The sequence below is a fragment of the Oncorhynchus tshawytscha genome, linkage group LG14 (genome assembly GCF_018296145.1).
Source record: "Oncorhynchus tshawytscha isolate Ot180627B linkage group LG14, Otsh_v2.0, whole genome shotgun sequence".
NCBI lineage: Eukaryota > Metazoa > Chordata > Actinopteri > Salmoniformes > Salmonidae > Oncorhynchus > Oncorhynchus tshawytscha.
In genome coordinates, this window is record NC_056442.1 from 26,710,242 (window position 1) to 26,728,891 (window position 18,650).

At 45.1% G+C, this 18,650-nt stretch overlaps 1 protein-coding gene across 2 annotated transcripts in view; it reads right to left on the bottom strand.

The window, feature by feature from the left end:
• LOC112266886 (SUMO-activating enzyme subunit 1) overlaps nt 1-18,650 on the bottom strand; it is a 21,415-nt gene continuing 2,765 nt past the window's right edge. Inside the window, exons 1-9 of one of the 2 annotated variants that reach the window (XM_024444783.2) lie at nt 15,632-15,847; nt 15,294-15,405; nt 14,763-14,936; nt 5,271-5,416; nt 5,044-5,146; nt 4,843-4,948; nt 3,029-3,173; nt 1,121-1,190; nt 1-438 (exon numbers count right to left, since the gene is read on the bottom strand). In XM_024444783.2, the coding sequence (XP_024300551.1) occupies nt 346-438; nt 1,121-1,190; nt 3,029-3,173; nt 4,843-4,948; nt 5,044-5,146; nt 5,271-5,416; nt 14,763-14,936; nt 15,294-15,405; nt 15,632-15,732 (1,050 nt within the window). In that variant the 5' untranslated portion in view covers nt 15,733-15,847 and the 3' untranslated portion in view covers nt 1-345. Of the gene's footprint in view, nt 439-1,120; nt 1,191-3,028; nt 3,174-4,842; nt 4,949-5,043; nt 5,147-5,270; nt 5,417-14,762; nt 14,937-15,293; nt 15,406-15,631; nt 15,848-18,650 lie in introns of those variants that run through there. The other variant, XM_024444784.2, reaches the window with a different exon arrangement.

Sequence of the window (18,650 nt, forward strand, 5' to 3'; positions counted from 1 at the left end):
TTTTGTTCACAATAGTTTTATTACAAAATGTAAAAATACCTCTGTGCTAGAAACATAAAATGGACAGTCTGACAATAGCGAACAAGAAAAGAGAACTTCCAGAAGGCGTGCTGAAAAAAACGTCTGTGTGTTGTGTGTGTGCGTATAGAAGAAGGAGATCATGTATAACGACAAATCCTTTTCACCTGTTGAAACACTCGTTGAACGTTCAGCTGGAGGTGAACGCTTACACATTGATAAATGGTCTGACTGGAAAAAAGAATGACCAAACGTATTGTGCATGTGAATGTAGGCCTTAATGTGCCATGCACACACCTCTCCCTCCTCTGGTGGGAATATGGTCGATCACTTTGGGCCAAAGTAGTCCACCACCCCGCTGCCCTTCATACCGTCAAAGAAGAAGAAGTTCTTGTGCGGTGCGTCTCTCTGGGAAAGAGCCTGTAGAAACAAACAAACAAACAAGACGCTAATACCAGCCAACAACACAGAGCTTTGCTCTGGGAGCTTCACCAGCTTTCCAAACACGTGGTGTCCTCTAGTGTCCGCTCCATTGCGTGAGCGTCGGGTGCACTGTCCGTTGTGTGATCGCTTGACTTCACCCAGTGAGACGTCGGGCCGGTTGCAGGCCGTTTCATCATTACGTCATATCGTGGAGACAGACAAGCCTGGCGCAGTGACATCATCCTGCTGAGAGGGTTGTCGTCTGTACTGACTGACGTTACCTCTTCTCACCTGGCTCCCCCAACTCTCAAACATAGGTTGGACTGTGACACTTCCCTTATTCTCCAATACTCAGGTCATAACCAAAACAGCCACACCATCTGCCTCAATCTCCCCAAAAGCCCCACAGGACTGAAACATATCAGTGGATATTTCTGGATTGGACCCAGAATCAAGTGGAGCAGCCTGCTGTCAAGTGTTTCGCTTTCTACCTCCCCAAAATATAACATGGCATCTTTCTCCCCAGTGAAAGCTGCACAACAGTAACTGTGGTGCAGACAGTCTGTGATGTGTGGTGGTCGACACTAGTTTAGAGCCAGGATGGACAGTAAAGTAAGAATGATTTAAAGTCACAGAAACTAATGAAAAGTCAATAATACAAAAAAAACTGACAACCAACCTTGACAACCTCCTGTCCCAGCACTCCTCCCACCACAGCACACACAGGGGCCATCTCAGAGAAGCAGTAGCTGATGACAACCCAAAACAACAACGTGAGTGTCACCAACAGAAACAAACTCTCCAGTTCAGTAGGATGAATTAACAATGGTCTTACCCCTGGAAAAACTGAAATAGCTCAGAATGGAGCAGCCAGTTACAGATGATCTTTGATACATCTAATAACTACCATCACTGGCAAAACCCCTACAAACCTACAGTGCTGTCGGAAAGTACTCAGACCCCTTGACTTCTTCCACATTTTGTTACGTTACAGCCCTATTCTGAAATTGAATAAATGTTATTCCCCCTCATTAAACTACACACAATACCCCATAATGAAATAGAGAAAACAATTTATATAAAAAATAAAAAAAATAAACTTACTTACATAAATATTCAGACCCTTTGCTATGAGACTCGAAATTGAGCTCAGGTGCATCCTGTTTCCATTGATCATCCTTGAGATGTTTCTACAACTTGATTGGAGTCCACCTGTGGTACATTTAATTGATTGGACATGATTTGGAAAGGCACACACCTGTCTATATAAAGTCCCACAGTTGACAGTGCATGTCAGAGCAAAAACCAAGCCATGAGGTCAAAGGAATTGTCCATAGAGCTCTGAGACAGGATTGTGTTGAGGTACAGATCTGGGGAAGGGTACCAAAACATTTCTGCAGCATTGAAGGTCCCCAAGAACAGAGTGGCCTCCATCATTCTTAAATGGAAAAAGTTTGGAACCACCAAGACTCTTCCTGGAGCTGGCCGCCCGGCCAAACTGAGCAATCGGGGGAGAAGGGCCTTGGTCAGGGAGGTGACCAAGAGCCTGATGGTCACCCGATGGTCAACTCTCGAGCTCTGTCTCGAGAGTTCCACTGTGGAGATGGGAGAACCTTCCAGAAGGACAACCCTCTCTGCAGCACTCCACCAAATCAGGCCTTTATGATAGAGTGGCCAGACGGAAGCCACTCCTCAGTAAAAGGCACAGGACAAGCTGCTTGGAGTTCTCCAAAAGGCACCTAAAGGACTCAGACCTTGAGAAACAAGATTCTCTGGTCTGATGAAACCAAGATTGAACTCTTTGGCCTGAATGCCAAGCATCACGTCTGGAGGAAACCTTGCACCATCCCTACGGTGAAGCATGGTGGTGGCAGCATCATGCTGTGGGGATGTTTTTCAGCAGCAGGGACTGGGAGACTAGTCAGGATCAAGGGCAAGATGAACAGAGCAAAGTACAAAGAGATCCTTGATGAAAATCTGCTCCAGAGCGCTCAGGTCCTCAGACTGGGGTGAAGGTTCACCTTCTAAGAGGACAACAACCATAAGCACACATCCAAGACCACGCAGGAGTGGCTTTGGGATAAGTCACTGAATGTCCTTGAGTGAGAGCCCGGACTTGAACCCGATCGAACATGTCTAGAGACCCAAAAATAACTGTGCAGCAACGCTCCCCAGCCAACCTTGACAGAGTTTGAGAGGATCTGCAGAGAAGAATAGGGGAAACTCCCCAAATACAGGTGTGCAAAGCTTGTAGCATCATACCCAAGAAGACTCCAGGCTGAAATCACTGCCAAAGGTACTTTAACAAAGTACTGAGTAAATGGTCTGAATACTTATGTAAATGTTATATTTAAGGTTTTTATTTTTAATACACTTGCAAAAAAAAGTTTTTGCTTTGTCTTTATTGGGTATTGTGTGTAGATTGATTTATTCCATTTTAGAATAAGGCTGTAATGTAACTTAATGTGGAAAAAGTCAAGGGGTCTGAATACTTTCCGAATGCACTGTATTACTAACAGCCCAGCTTAATATGTGGCTGTCGAGTGATGCACCATGTGGTGAAATCTGGGTTGAATTGAGCCGGCACCTGACGAAGTCGTGAGGTAGCAGGTCGCTACTCAGTCCCATGGCCTCCAGGACATCATCCCGGATCTGTCTCAGGAGCATGGCATCTGCCTCAAAGCTTTCTGGGTGGGGGTCGCGACCTTTGTCTGTACGGAACTTCAGCAGTACTGTGGGAAAGAAGAGAGGAACAAACGGAGAGAAAACAATAGATCGAGTGGTGGAGAAGTGCTGGAAAACATAGAAGACACACAGAGGAAGCTCTGATTTTATGGGTTACATTGCTTCATATACTGAGCTGCGTTTCCATACGAAACAGAATATGTTACTAAGGAAATGTTGGTGGAGTTGTGATTCTATCACTTGCTGGAATGACACTGGCTGGCAATTTTTTTTTTTTTTTTAAGTACAAAAAAATGGAAAAGCTTCCAATTACATACTGATCATCTTGTGGAAACAGTGTGCAATCAGATCTTTATCTGTGTTGTACCACAGACGATTGACAGTGGCAATCAACGCACCACAAGTGTTGCGCCAACAAACCTCTTCATCTGATAATGGCTTTGAATGAAGAGCAGTTTTTGATCAGTTTGACAAGGCCGTGATCAGACATCTATGACTCATGTCCTTGTCCTGTCAGCACGCGCCACTAGTACTACACCCATCCTGTGTGAGACCGTGGGCAGATGTGTCAATATGAGCAGGATGTGGTTTAGAGTCGGAATATTACTAAAAGGGAAATAATTAAAAAGGGGAGAGATGGACGCACCGTTGCAACGGAGACGTTTTAGGTTCTAAACCCCCCCTTTAAGCCTGGCAGCTCTACTCGCCCCCTCAGTGTTAAAACAGGTGTCATAACTTCCTCTCTTTAGCTGTCCATCAAACACATCATGGAGCCCAGTCCGCCCACGGCTATTTCCAGTAGAATGACACCTCGCATGCACGCTCGCAAAATAAATAAATAAAAGAAATGCATAAATCACCATCATCACCCTCAACTAAATATTCTCTCACCCATTGAATTATCTCAACCTGTAAGTGTACAAAGATATCTGTGCAAAGTAAACATTGTCTTAAGAGAGTAGTCTGGAACATTCTTGATTAGATTCAAACGGATGAACCAAAAACACATTCAAATTACATTGACTAAATCAAAGTTGAGGGAAAACAGTCCTGTGCCCCCCCACGCCTGTGCTGCTTTCCATTCCTCCAGAGGTGTTATGGTTGCATACAGTAAGCTAACCCCCAACCCCTGACACAGAGGAGCTGTAACAGAGGAAGCACCACTTCCTCAAGAGCAGCTCGGTCGAGAGATACCACTACGTCTAGACATAAATATAGAAACCCAAATGCTATAAGACACCTCCTGAAAACGACAAAAACAAACAAATGAACAGCTTCTTTCCTTTCCGGCTGTTATTTTAATATTAGCTAACAACAGGGGCTAGAGTACGCAGCCTTGCGGATGAAGTGTCGTGGGTGGTGGCTAGCTGTTTGTTTCTCTGTTCTAAAGTCACACACGACTGGCCATGGAGAGCCTGTGATGGAAACAGAGCCATGTTAAGAAGGTCTATGAAACCAGGTGAAGGCTATTAAGGGACCAAATCAGACTAGAAGGAACAGGGTGCAATGCTACAACAACCAAAACAGGAAGGGGGGGGTATGGTGGTGGGTGATATCATTGGAGCTGCAGGCACTCACGTGTAGAGGGCATCAATCTATAGCTTCACGGTTATGTATGGCAGAAGAAAAAAGACGTGATGGCAGCCAGTTAGTGATCTAACTCCCTTTTATCAGATAGACATTTATATCCAATGGCTTTGTGGAAGGAGCAGGTACCGTGTAGCAGGAAGTAGTCCACGGGGGTGTGCTTCAGGCTGCTCTTGGCCTTCTCATTGGTCCAATCCACTTCCAGAGCCAGTTTCAAGGAGCAGAAGCAGGCCGTCTGTTCAGTTGGGACAGAGAGAGCGCCAAGGAACATGACGTCATTAGATGTGGAGGAGGATAACGCTAATTGAGATATTATTATACAATGCTCACCTTTTTGATCATGGTCGTCTCATTTGGGTCAATCTTTGTTTTTTTGGCCTCGGGTCCATCATTGGACGCCTCTGTTTTGGGCTTGACTACTTTGGGCTTCTCCCTAGACGGGGGCATCAAAACAAGGGACAGATGAGCATAAGTATAACTGGTGAATAATCAAGACAAGTAAATTAGACACATGACAATCACACACACACACACACACACACACACACAACACTCACTCAACATAGTTGTGCTCCTGGCCAAGGTCGGAGAACATGTATCCGTGGTAACCAAAGACGTCGCCACAGAAGACCTTGATGTTGTGCTGGAAACAGAGTTGGTCCACGCGTACCATCAGATCTCTGGAGCAGCCGGTCAGACACACCTGAGAGGAACAAGGGAGGGCAGGACAAAGTCAGAGAGAGCAGCTAAAACTCCAACTCCCATGGTGCTATCTACACTACATGACCAAAGGTATGTGGACACCTGCTCGTCAAACATCTAATTCCAAAATCATGGGCATTAATATGGAGTTGGTCCCCCCTTTGCTGTTATAACAGCCTCCACTCTTCTGGGAAGGCTTTCTACTAGATGCTGGAATATTGCTGCGGGGACTCCAGCCACAAGAGCATTATTCAGGTCAGGCACTGATGTTGGGCGATTAGGCCTGGCTCACATTCAGATTCCAATTCATCCCAAAAGGTGTTTGATTGGGTCAGGGCTCTGTGCAGGCCAGTCAAGTTCTTCCACACCAATCTCAACAAACCATTTCTGTATGGACCTCGCTTTGTGCAAGGGGGCATTGTCATGCTGAAACAGGAAAGGGCCTTCCCCAAACTGTTGCCCAAAAAATTGGAAACACAGGATCGACTAGAATGTCATTGTCTGCTGTACGGTTAAGAATCCCCTTCACTGGAACTAAGGGGCCTAGCCAGAACCATGAAAAACAGCCCTAGATCATTATTCCTCCCCCACCAAACTTTACAGTCGGTACTATGCATTGGGGCAGGTAGCGTTCTCCTGGCATCTGCCAAACCCGGATTTGTCAGCGATTCATCACTCCAGAGAACACATTTCCACTGCTCCAAAGTCCAATGGCGGCGAGCTTTACACCACTCCAGCCGACGCTTGGCATTGCGCATGGTGATCTTAGGCTTGTATGTGTCTGCTCGGCCATGGAAACCCACTTCATGAAGCTCCCAAGAACAGTTCTTGTGCTGACATTGCTTCCAGAGGCAGTTTGGAACTTGGTAGAGTGTTGCAACTGAGGACAGACGATTTTTACGCACTATGCGCTTCAGCGGTCACATTCTGTGAGCTTGTGTGCCACTTTACGGCTGAACCATTGTTGCTCCTAGACCTTCCCACTTCACAATAACAGCACTTACAATTGACCGGGGCAATTCTAGCAGGGCAGAAATTTTACGAACTGACTTGTTGGAAAGGTGGCATCCTATGATGGTCCAACGTTGAAAGTCACTGAGCTCTTCAGTAAGGCCATTCTACTGCTAAAGTTGGTCTATAGAGATTGCATAGTTGTGTGCTCAATTTGATATACCGGTCAACAACAGGTGTGGCTGTAATAGCTGCATCCACTAATTTGAAGGGGTGTCCACAAATTTGTTTTAATTTATTTAAAATTTATTTAACCAGGTAGGCTAGTTGAGAACAAGTTCTCATTTACAACTGCGACCTGGCCAAGATAAAGCAAAGCAGTTCGACACATACAACAACACAGTTACACATGGAGTAAAACAAACATACAGTCAATAATACAGTGAAAAAAGTCTATATACAGTGTGTGCAAATGAGGTAAGATAAGAGAGGTAAGGCAATAAAATAGGCCATAGAGGCGAGGTAATTACGATATAGCAATTAAACACTGGAATGACAGATGTGCAGAAGATGAATGTGCAAGTAGAGATACTGGGTTGCAAAGGAGCAAAATAAATAAATACAGTATGGGGATGAGGTAGTTGGATGGGCTATTTACAGATGGGCTATGTACAGGTGCAATGATCTGTGAGCTGCTCTGACAGCTGATGCTTGAAGTTAGTGAAGGAAATAAGAGTCTCCAGCTTCAGAGATTTTTGCAGTTCGTTCCAGTCATTGGCAGCAGAAAACTAGAAGGAAAAACAGCCAAAAGAGAAATTGGCTTTGGGAATGACCAGTGAAATAAACCTGCTGGAGCACGTGCTGCGGGTGGGTGCTGCTATGGTGACCAGAGAACTGGGATAAGGGGGGGGATTTACCTAGCAAGACTTGTAAATGACCTGGAGCCAGTGGGTTTGGCGACGAGTATAAAGAGCGGGCCAGCCAACGAGAGTGTACAGGTCGCAGTGGTGGGTAGTATATAGGGCTTTGGTGACAAAACGGATGGCACTGTGATAGACTGCATCCAATTTGTTGAGAAGAGTGTTGGGAGGCTATTTTGTAAATGACATCACCAAAGTCAAGGATCGGTAGGATAGTCAGTTTTACGAGGGCTTGTTTGGCAGCATGAGTGCAGGATGCTTTGTTGCGAAATAGGAAGCCGATTCTAGATTTAATTTTGGATTGGAGATGCTTAATGTGAGTCTGGAAGGAGAGTTTACAGTCTAACCAGACACCTAGGTATTTGTAGTTGTCCAGATATTCTAGGTCAGAACCATCCAGAGTAGTGATGCTGGACGGGTGGGCAGGTGCGGGCAGCGATCGGTTGATGAGCATGCATTTAGTTTTACTTGCATTTAAGAGCAGTTGGAGGCCACGGAAGGAAAGTTGTATGGCATTGAAGCTCGTCTGGAGGTTTGTTAGCACAGTGTCCAAAGAAGGGCCAGAAGTATACAGAATGGTGTCATCTGCGTAGAATTGGATCAGAGAATCACCAGCCGCAAGAGCGACATCATTGATGTATACAGAGAAGAGTCGGCCCGAGAATCGAACCCTGTAGCACCCCCATAGAGACTGCCAGAGGTCCGGACAACAGGCCCTCCGATTTGACACACTGAAATCTGAGAAGTAGTTGGTGTACCAGGCGAGGCAGTCATTTGAGAAACCAAGGCTGTTGAGTCTGCCGATAAGAATGTGGTGATTGACAGAGTCGAAAGCCTTGGCCAGGTCGATGAATACGGCTGCACAGTATTGTCTCTTATCGATTGCAGTTATGATATCATTTAGGACCTTGAGCGTGGCTGAGGTGCACCCATGACCAGCTCTGAAACCAGGTTGCATAGCGAAGAAGGTACGGTGGGAAATGATCGGTGATCTGTTTGTTAACTTGGCTTTCGAAGACCTTAGAAAGGCAGGGTAGGATAGATATAGGTTTGTAGCAGTTTGGTCTAGAGTGTCTCCCCCTTTGAAGAGGGGCATGACCGCGGCTGCTTTCCAATTCCAACTATACAGTGTACATGTTCATTGAGAGACCTTGCAGGGAATGTGATGACAAATTACTTGATGATGAGCAAGTAGGCCTAACTCTGCATTTACACACACACACACACCTTTTGGATAGATTCCACCATAGCCATTCTTAAACAACCTACTCCTTTAGTTAACCCCCTTGAACAACACACCCACCAGCTTCTACAACAGACACCCCGTCCTTCTCACACAAAACATGTTCAAGTAAACTAAATCTGTTATTCAGTTAAAGAATCAACTAGTTTGTTTTGGCCAATTTGTTTTATCTGAACGGGGGGGTAATGGGCCTTAATAAACAACTGACCCTTGGGCTGGGTCCCTCTTATCCTTCAGACCAAACCCAGCACACTCCACACTTGGCTAGAGATAAGGGGCTGTCTGGCATCTGTCTGGGGCATCGCTGACATGGGTGAGTGGTACATGCGGTTCCCTCCCAGAACACAAAGTACCACAATGTTGGGAAGTGCCAGCATCGAGTTGACTACACACGCCAGTGTTTTTCCAAGGGCTGCTTAATGATGTGTGACTGTATGTTTGAAGTTGTTTTAAATTGCTGCCCTCATCTAACGCAAGATGGCGCTGATAGAGATGGCAACTTCGCTTCAAGTACTTCGGAAACTATGCAGTATTTTTTTTTAAATGTATTATTTATTACATTGCAAGCCCAGAAAACCTTAAGTGTTATTACATACAGCCGGTAGGAACTATTGGATATCAGAGAGACGTCAACTTACCAGCACTATGACCAGGAATACGACTTTCCCAAAGCGGATCCTTTGTCTGCACCTCCCAGGTCATTTGAACTGATTCTAGAGGCCGACCCAAAACAACACCATCGGAGGAGAGGGTGCCGGAGCGGTCTTCTAGTGAGGCTTCGGATGCGCACACACCACCCACCGCTTCAGAGTATATTACTCACTAATGTCCAGTCCCTAGTTAACAAAGTCGATGAAATTAGGGCAAGAGTTGCTTTCCAAAGAGATATCCGGGATTGTAACATACTCTGTTTCACGGAGACATGGCTAGCTGGGGACATGCTGTCGGAGTCCGTACAGCCAACGGGATTTTCAGTGCATCGCGCCGACAGGAACAAACATCTCTCTAGTAAGATGAAGGGCGGGGTCTGTGTTTCATGATTAACAACTCATGGTGTAATTGTAACAACATACAAGAACTCAAGTCCTTTTGTTCACCGGACCTAGAATTCCTCACAATCAAATGCAGACCGTATTATCTCCCAAGAGAACTCTCCTTGTTTATCGTCACAGCAGTGTATATCCCCCGCATGCGGATACCAAGACGGTCATCAAGGAACTGCACTGGACTTGATGCAAACTGGAAACCATATATCCTGAGCCTGCATTTATTGTAGCTGGGGATTAACAAAGCTAATCTGAGAACAAGGCTGCCTAAATTCTATCAGCATATCGATTGTAGTACACAAGCGAGTAACACACTCAACCACTGCTACTCTAACTTCTGCGATGCATACAAGGCCCTCCTTTTGGTAAATCTGGCCATGACTCCATCTTGTTGCTCCCCTCCTATAGGCAGAAACTAAAACAGGAAGCACCTGTGCTTAGGTCTATTTGATGTTGGTCTGACCAATTGGATTCCACGCTTCAAGATTGCTTCGATCACGTGGACTGGGATATATTCCGGGTAGCCTCAGACAATAACATTGACGTATATGCTAACTCGGTGAGCGAGTTTAAAGGAAGTGTATAGGAGATGTTGTAACTATTAAAACCTTCCCTAACCAGAAACCGTGGATTGATGGCAGCATTCGTGCAAAACTGAAAGCACATACCACCGTATTTAAATCATGGCAAGGTGACTGGAAACATAGCCGAATACAAACAGTGTAGTTATTCCCTCCGTAAAGGCAATCAAACAAGCAAAGCATCAGTACAGAAACAAAGTGAAATCGCAATTCAACGGCTCAAACACGAGGGTCTACAGACAATCACGGATTACAAAAAGAAAATCAGCCCCGTCGCGGATATTGACGTCTTGCTCCCAGACAAATTAAACAACTTCTTTGCGCTTTGAGGACAATACAGTGCCACCGACACGGCCCGCTACCAAAGACTGTGGGCTCTACTCCTCCTTGGACGACATGAGTAAAACATTTAAACGTGTTCACCCTCGCAAGGCTGCCAGCCCAGACGGCATGCCTAGGCGCATCCTCAGAACATGTGCAGACCATCTGGCTGGTGTGATTATGGACATATTCAATCAATCCCTATCCCAGTCTGCTGTCTCCACATACTTCAAGATGGCCACCATTGTTACTGTTCCCAAGAAAGCTAAAGTAACGGAAATAAATTACTATCGCACCGAGGCACTCACTTCTGTCGTCATGAAGTGCTTTGAGAGACTAGTCAAGGATCACGTCACCCTACCCGTCACCCTAGACCCAGTCCAATTTGCTTACCGCCCCAATAGGTCCACCGATGATGCAATCGCCATCACACTGCCCTATCCCACCTGGATAGAGGAATACCTATGTAAGAATGCTGTTCATTGACTACAGCTCAGCATTCAACACCATAGTACCCTCCAAACTCATCATTAAGCTTGAGACCCTGGGTCTCGACCCCGCCCTGTGCAACTAGGCCCCGGACTTCCTGACGGGCCGCCCCATGTGGTGAAGGTTGGCAACAACACCTCCACTCCGCTGATCCTCAACACTGGGGCCACACAAGGGTGAGTTCTCAGCCCTCTCCTGTACTCCATGTTCACCCATGACTGCGGGGCCATGCACGCCTCCAACTCAATCATCAAGTTTGCAGACGACACTACAGTGGTAGGCTTGATTACCAACAACAAGACAGCCTATAGGGAGGAGGTGAGGACCCTCGGCCTGTGGTGTCAGGAAAATAACCTCTCACTCAATGACAGCAAAACAAAAAGAGATGATCGTGGACTTCAGGAAACAGCAAAGGGAGTACCCCCCCTATCCACATCGTCGGGACAGCAGTGGAGAAGTTGGAAAGTTTTAAGTTCCTCGGTGTACATATCACCGACAAACTGAAATACTCCACGCACACAGACAGTGTGGTGAAGGCGGCACAGCAGCACCTCCTCAACCCCAGGAGGCTGAAAAAAATGTGGCTTGTCAACGAAAACCCTCTAACGTCTACAGGTGCACAATTGAGAGCATCCTGTCGGGCTGTATTACCGCCTGGTACGGAAAACTGCACCGCCCACAACCGCAGGTCTCTCCGGTCTGCACAATGCATCACCGGGGGCAAACTAGCTGTCCTCCAGGACACCGACAACACCTGATATCACAGGAAGGCCAAAAAGATCATCAAGGACAACAACCACCCGAGCCACTACCTGTTCACCCCGCTTCCATCCAGAAGCAAAGTCAGTACAGGTGCATCAAAGCTGGGACAGACAGATAGAAACTGTTTTTCAATCTCAAGGTCAACAGATAGTTAAACAGCCACCACTAGCACAGAGCCACCACTAGCACTTTAACAATGCCACTTTAAAAATGTTTACATGTCTCATATGTATATACTGTATACTGTTTCCTTCACTATCTATTGCATCTTAGCCGCTCTGTCACTGCTCACCCATATATTTTATACTCATATATTCTTATCCCATTTCTTTACTAGATTGTGTGCATTAGGTGTTGTTGTGGAATTTGTTAGATATTAGGTTTTGTTGTGGAATTGATTAGATATTAGGTTTTGTGGTGGAATTGTTGATATTACCTGTTAGCTACTGCTACACTGTCGGATCTATAAGAATAAGCATTTCACTACACTCGCAATAACATCTGCTAACCATGTGTATGTGACCAATAACATCTGCTAACCATGTGTATGTGACCAATAACATCTGCTAACCATGTGTATGTGACCAATAACATCTGCTAACCATGTGTATGTGACCAATAACATCTGCTAACCATGTGTATGTGACCAATAACATCTGCTAACCATGTGTATGTGACCAATAACATCTGCTAACCATGTGTATGTGACCAATACCATCTGCTAACCATGTGTATGTGACCAATACAATTTTATTTGAAGATTGATAGACAAATCATCAATGCTGGGTGCATGCTTGATGATTGAAAAATGGACCGGAAATCTTCCTTAAACCACACCTCAACTCAATAGGAAGGAGGTCTTATGGGGGAAGGGGAACCCTTACAGACTACTATGGAAGTCCTATTGGCTTTAGTTGCCAGCTACAAAAAGGCAAGCCCTCTGTTGTGGCACTGGCAACAAACACTGAGAGACCCTGGCTGGATATGTTGGGCTACTGTTGCTGGTGTAGTTCATTAGAGTGGATTGGCAGTGGGAACTGAGATTGCTGGCACTGGCAGACCGGAGGGGATAGGGCTTTTTAACAGCCTGGCCAGCCGTACTGTCTCTTCCCTTTGAAGGAGGCGTGCAGCTCGGGCGCCTCCTCCCGATGGCCTCCGGCAAGGGCTTTGTGAAGAGGGACACTGAGCTGGATTGTTTGAGACATGAGGGAGAGAGGGAGGGAGTGAAAAGAAGGAAGCGAGGAAAGGGGGGTGAGGGGGGGGTATATAGCTTATCTGTACAATGGAACCTAACAACGAAGAATTGGTCTGGTAGGAGGTGAAGGGAGAAGTGAAGTGATAGACATGCAGAGAATGAGTGGTTATGAGTGACTCAATGAGAGTCACTGAGTGAGAATTGGGAGAGTATACCAGTATGGTGAATGAAGTAAACAAGAGTGAGTTTGTTTGTTGTGCCTCAAATGATCTCTATAAGACAAAAACACCTGCAAACACTCTCTCAGGATCGAAGTTATAATCCAGACATATCAATCGCTCAGTCCAAAACACAGTGACTAAAAATAGCAGCCCATTGTCATGTATTGCAGCAAATTTCAACCAGTTTCAGTTTCCCAGTGCTACACCACACAGACAAGACAGATCCGTAGCTAGCAGATAAGAGTCTACCAGTCTACAGCACAGCCCACTCCGCCTCCCCCTCCTCCTGAACTTCCATTATCACTCCCCCCGGGACGCTTCCGCCGTTTCTCCACCACAGTCAGACTAGGGAAGCGGCTCGTTTGCGCTTTGAAAATCCCTGAGCATCTGATGAGGAGTCTCTTCAAACCCCCGCCCCACTACATGATTCAGAGCAGAGCACTTCAGACAGCTTCCTTTGCAGTGTGTCTGGAACCAAACGCCACAGGAAAGCTAAGTTTCTACTTGGTAGCTGTACAGACATAAGTTAGATAAATGCATTTATCTCCAAACTCGAGGGTCTTTAATGTTTATGCTATTCTTTTCCCCTACTGGCACCTGTCAATTCCCTCACTCTGTCAGTGTATAAATTATATTTATATGCATCATATTATGAAGCCCTTTATCTACTTCCAGTCAGATGAACTTGTGGATACCATTTTTATGTTTGAAGGAAGTTGCTAAATAGCATTAGCGCAATTACTGGTAGTCTGTGGTAACTGCTAGCATGCTAGGGAGGAGGTAATGCTAGTTAGCATCGAACTTCCTTCATATTGGATGCAGTTACATAAAAGTTGATGACGTCCATGAGTTCATCTGAGTCTGGGGAAGCAGATAAAGGGCTTCATTTATCTGCAGAAAAAAAAACATATGTGCAAAACAGGTGCTACACTGGCATTGGTCTGCTGCAGAGTGTGGTACGGTCTGCCTAACACATCACAGGGGTCACACTGCCTGCCCTCCAGGACACCTACAGCAACCGATGTCACAAGAAGTACCAAAAAGATCATCAAGGACATCAACCACCACGACCAACGGCATGTGCACCCCACTACCATCCAGAAGGCGAGGTCAGTACAGGTGCATCAAATCTGGGACCGAGATACTGAAAAACAGCTTCTACCTCAAGGGTACCACCCGGCTACTCAACCCTGCACCTTAGAGGCTGCTGCCCTATATACATAAAATCCCTTGCCACTTTAATATTGGAACACTAGTCACTTTAATAATGTGTACATACTGCTTTACTCATCTCATATGTATATACTGTATTCATTTCCACTGTATTTAATCAATGCCACTCTGAAATTGCTCATCCTAATATTTATATATTTTTAATTCCTTTATTTTACTTTTAGATTTGTGTATTGTTGTGAATTGTTAAGATACTACTGCACTGTTGGAGCTAGGAACACAAGCATTTCGCTACACATCTGCTAAATATGTGTATGTGACAAACAAATGTGGTAAGAAGTATGGTGTAAATGCAACACCTAGAGGCCATTTAAGGTAAAAAAACAAAAAAATGATGCACAAAAGTAATCTTGATAATAGACCGGTCCTGCACTACCGTACTCACTGCCTCAAATTGTAGGAAGAATTCGTCTGGTTTGGTCTCCACCCTGTCTGTGTCTGCCTTCACCTCTACCATGGGGTTGAGGTACTGGGCACGCTCCAGGGAGGCCTGGGCTCGATTCTGGCCCTGATTGTTCACTGGAATCAGGAACTGGGCTCGGCATGACTCCTCCGTCACCTGGGAAGCAAGGGACCAGAAGCAAGGGAACAGACATAGTTAGCAATTAGTAGCATTCATTTCTACTGTCCTGCAATTTTCTCAGTGTTTATCCAACCATTAGCCTATTTGGGAAGGTTCCCTCTCACCTAGCCTCTGCCGAGTCCCCAAGAACGGTAAGAGCCTGTGACACTACTTCCGCTATTAGACGTTAACAAGGCAAAACTCCATCTGAACTCCTCCTCCACATTTACTGGATTGGTTGGAGAGTGAAAAAGAATACCTCCACCAACAGTTTTTTTCCTTCTCCTGCTACTTTAGGTTACCTCTGTTCTGACCTAACTCTGTTACAACCCCCCTTGTGTTTGTGGTCTATACCAGTTCGTGGTCCAGCATGGTCAGCCCCTTCACTCCAGCCAGGATGAGATTTTTGGCCACCTCAGCCCCCAGGCCCCTGAGCCCCACCAGGAGCACACGGGACCCCCGCAGTCTGGAACAGAAGCAGATGGCAAAAACCTTAATTAGCTATGTAGCGCCATCACACAATAACGAGTAGAAAGCCGTAAAGACAAAATATGCATGTCTCGTGCAGATTGATAAATTATGAAAACATCAACATTTTGAGTGTTTTACAATCCATTCTTGCTGTGGGACCCCATTTTAACCCAGAACGAACAAATCGGATTCAAACTAGCTAGATGGTTAGCAAAAACTACCTCTTTTGTGCATCCAGGCCCCATAGTCGGATCTGCCGGTCATACTGAGCAGCTTCTTCCTCGCTAATGATAGAATCCTCCTTCTCAATCATGTCTATCATCTCAAACTGTTTGTCTAGTTTAACAGTAATGGGATTAATATGCCCCTTTTCAAATTCAGGTAGGGTACCGCTATCGCTGATTTGAACGGACGCTGGAAGATGACGTTTTCTTCTTTTTTGGTATTATGGCGGTCCGCAAACAAATGTTCTACGTGCATGCCGCCATCTACTGTATTGGCTGTGTATCAGCCTACTATGCTGTAGTATCTATTCATTACACTTTATGAAAAAATGATCCTACCAACTATCATCACTATTCCACTACTTTGGTCCTATCTAATCCTGCACCTGGCCAGCAGCCTGGAAGTATGGGACACTGTCGTTCAAAACACCTTGTAACTCTTCTGCAGTAAAATCTTGTACACCCAAATACTTCTCTGCAGCTGCCACCACAACATCATGATTTACATTCCATTTCTGCGGTACAGTTGACCACCATGGCCATGTACGCCAAAAAAACAACCTTACCAAAGTACGGGTCAAAAGCTCTCATGGTATAACTGACACATCCTAACTTGCCTTTATCTGGTAAAAACTCTGCATCAAAACTCAGCAGTACAGACAGTGTCATCTCTGTTTCACCACCCTCTCCACCGGGGGTCTCCGTTGCACCAAACAGTGGGCGTCACAGACACCAGGAATCTTAAACTTCAGTTGAGCCTCCTCAACACTTAACGCCAGGTGGTGCGGAGCGCACGTTCCTCTGGACGGCAGAAATACAAAAACATAAACAAGATTCCACTTCCCCACCATTCCTCAAACTCTCCTCCACCCAACCTGACACCACATATGAATCACCCAGAAGGCAAGGATCCATTCTCTCCAAAAAATCTCACTCTCACGGGGCAAAAACATCTTTATCGCCATCTGAATGAGGCTCAAACTCTGCGTTCTTCACCGCACCTGCCACCGCAGTTCATTCACCCTCACTAGTCATGTTACATTTTATTCTGTAGCACTCAATATTTACTCTTAATATGTTCCACTTTCTTCCCTGCCCACCTTCTTAGCCCCACGGACATTAGTTTCTTCTGTAGCGAACATAGAGTAGTTTAAGAATTCCGTTTGAGTCGTCGGGCAAGCTTTCTGCATACACAGTCTGAATTAAAGCACTGCAAAAACTTTAAAGTTTCCTTACAAGTCAGAATGTAGAATTACAATATACAATTGCATTTGGACCGGTTATCTGTGTGGTTGGTCCTTATTCGGGTCAAAATCTGAGAAAAAAATATCCACACGACAGTATTATTCACCTAACCTTTTAGAGTAACGGCAGTGCCGTTGAGACTTTTCTATCACCTGGCACATGCACAAAACCTTGTAAACACCTGCAAGACTTCGGTTAGTATGCATACATTGCGTGGATGTACTTCCATCTTGTGCACATCCCTTAGGTGATGAGCAAACAAATCGTGATAGCCATACATAGAGACCCACCTTTTGAAGTCGATTTAATAATACTTTCCTGTGGATATTTTGTCTCAAATTCTACCAGCAGAACGAAATCAGTGGACAACAGGTAAAGTTCAAATTAAGTTTATTCTACATTTGGACTTGTAAAGAGACTGTTTGGAATTGTTCCATCTATATGTGAAGAGAGTGGACCCATTGAGACTCAGATCCGTAGAGGTTTGTACTTTATCAAAAGAATAGGCCATCTCCTTATGTTTTTTTTCTCCCCATTTTCTCACTGTAAGACATACAGTGGCAAGATAAAGTATGTGAACCCTTTGGAAATACCTGGATTTCTGCATCAATTGGTCATAAAATTTGATCTGATCTTCATCTAGGTCACAACAATAGACAAACACAGTCAGCTTAAACTAATAACACACAAACAATTATCTGTTATGTCTTTATTGAACACACCGTATAAACATTCACAGTCCAGGGTTAAAAAAAGTATGTGAACCCTTGGATTTAATATCTGGTTGACCCTCCTTTCAGCCATAACCTCAACCAAACGTTTTCTGTAGTTGCAGCTCAGACCTGCACAACGGTCAGGAGGAATTTTGGACCATCCCTCTTTACAAAACTGTTTCAGTTCAGCAATATTCTTGGGATGTCTGGTGTGAACTGCTGTCTGGAGGGCAGGCCACAGCATCTCAAATCGGGTTGAGGTCAGGACTCTGAATGAGCCACTCCAGAAGGCACATTTTCTTCTGTTGAAACCATTCTGTTGTTGATTTACTTCAGTGTTTTGAGTCACTGTCCTGTTGCATCACTAAACATCTGTTGAGCTTCAATTGGTGGACAGATAGCCTAACATTCTCCTGCAAAATGTCTTGATAAACTTAAATTCATTTTTCCGTCGACGATAGCAAGCTATCCAGGCCCTGAGGCAGCCCCAAACCATGATGCTCCCTCCACCATACTTTACAGTTAGGATAAGGTTTTGATGTTGGAGTGCTGTGCCTTTTTTTCTCCACACAGTGTTGTGTGTTCCTTCCAAACAACTCAACTTTAGTTTCATCTATCCAGAGAATATTTGGCCATTAGCACTGTGGAACATCCAGGTGCACTTTTGCAAGCAGTGGCTTCTTCCGTGGTGTCCTCCCATGAACACCATTCTTGTTCAGTGTTTCACATATCGTAGACTCATCATCAGAGATGTTAGCATATTCCATAGATTTCTGTAAGTCTTTAGCTGACGCTCTAGGATTCTTCTTAACCTCATTGAGCATTCTGCGCTGTGCTCTTGCAGTCATCTTTGCAGGACGGCCACTCCTAGAGAGTAGCAACAGTGCTGAACTTTCTACATTTATAGACTATTTGTCTTACAGTGGACTGAGGAACACCAATGCTTTTAGAGATACTTTTGTAACCATTTTCAGCTTTATGCAAGTCAACCATTTTTAATCTCAGGTATTTTGCAATCTCTTTAGTTCTTAAATTTTGTGAGTGTTTTTTATAGGTTA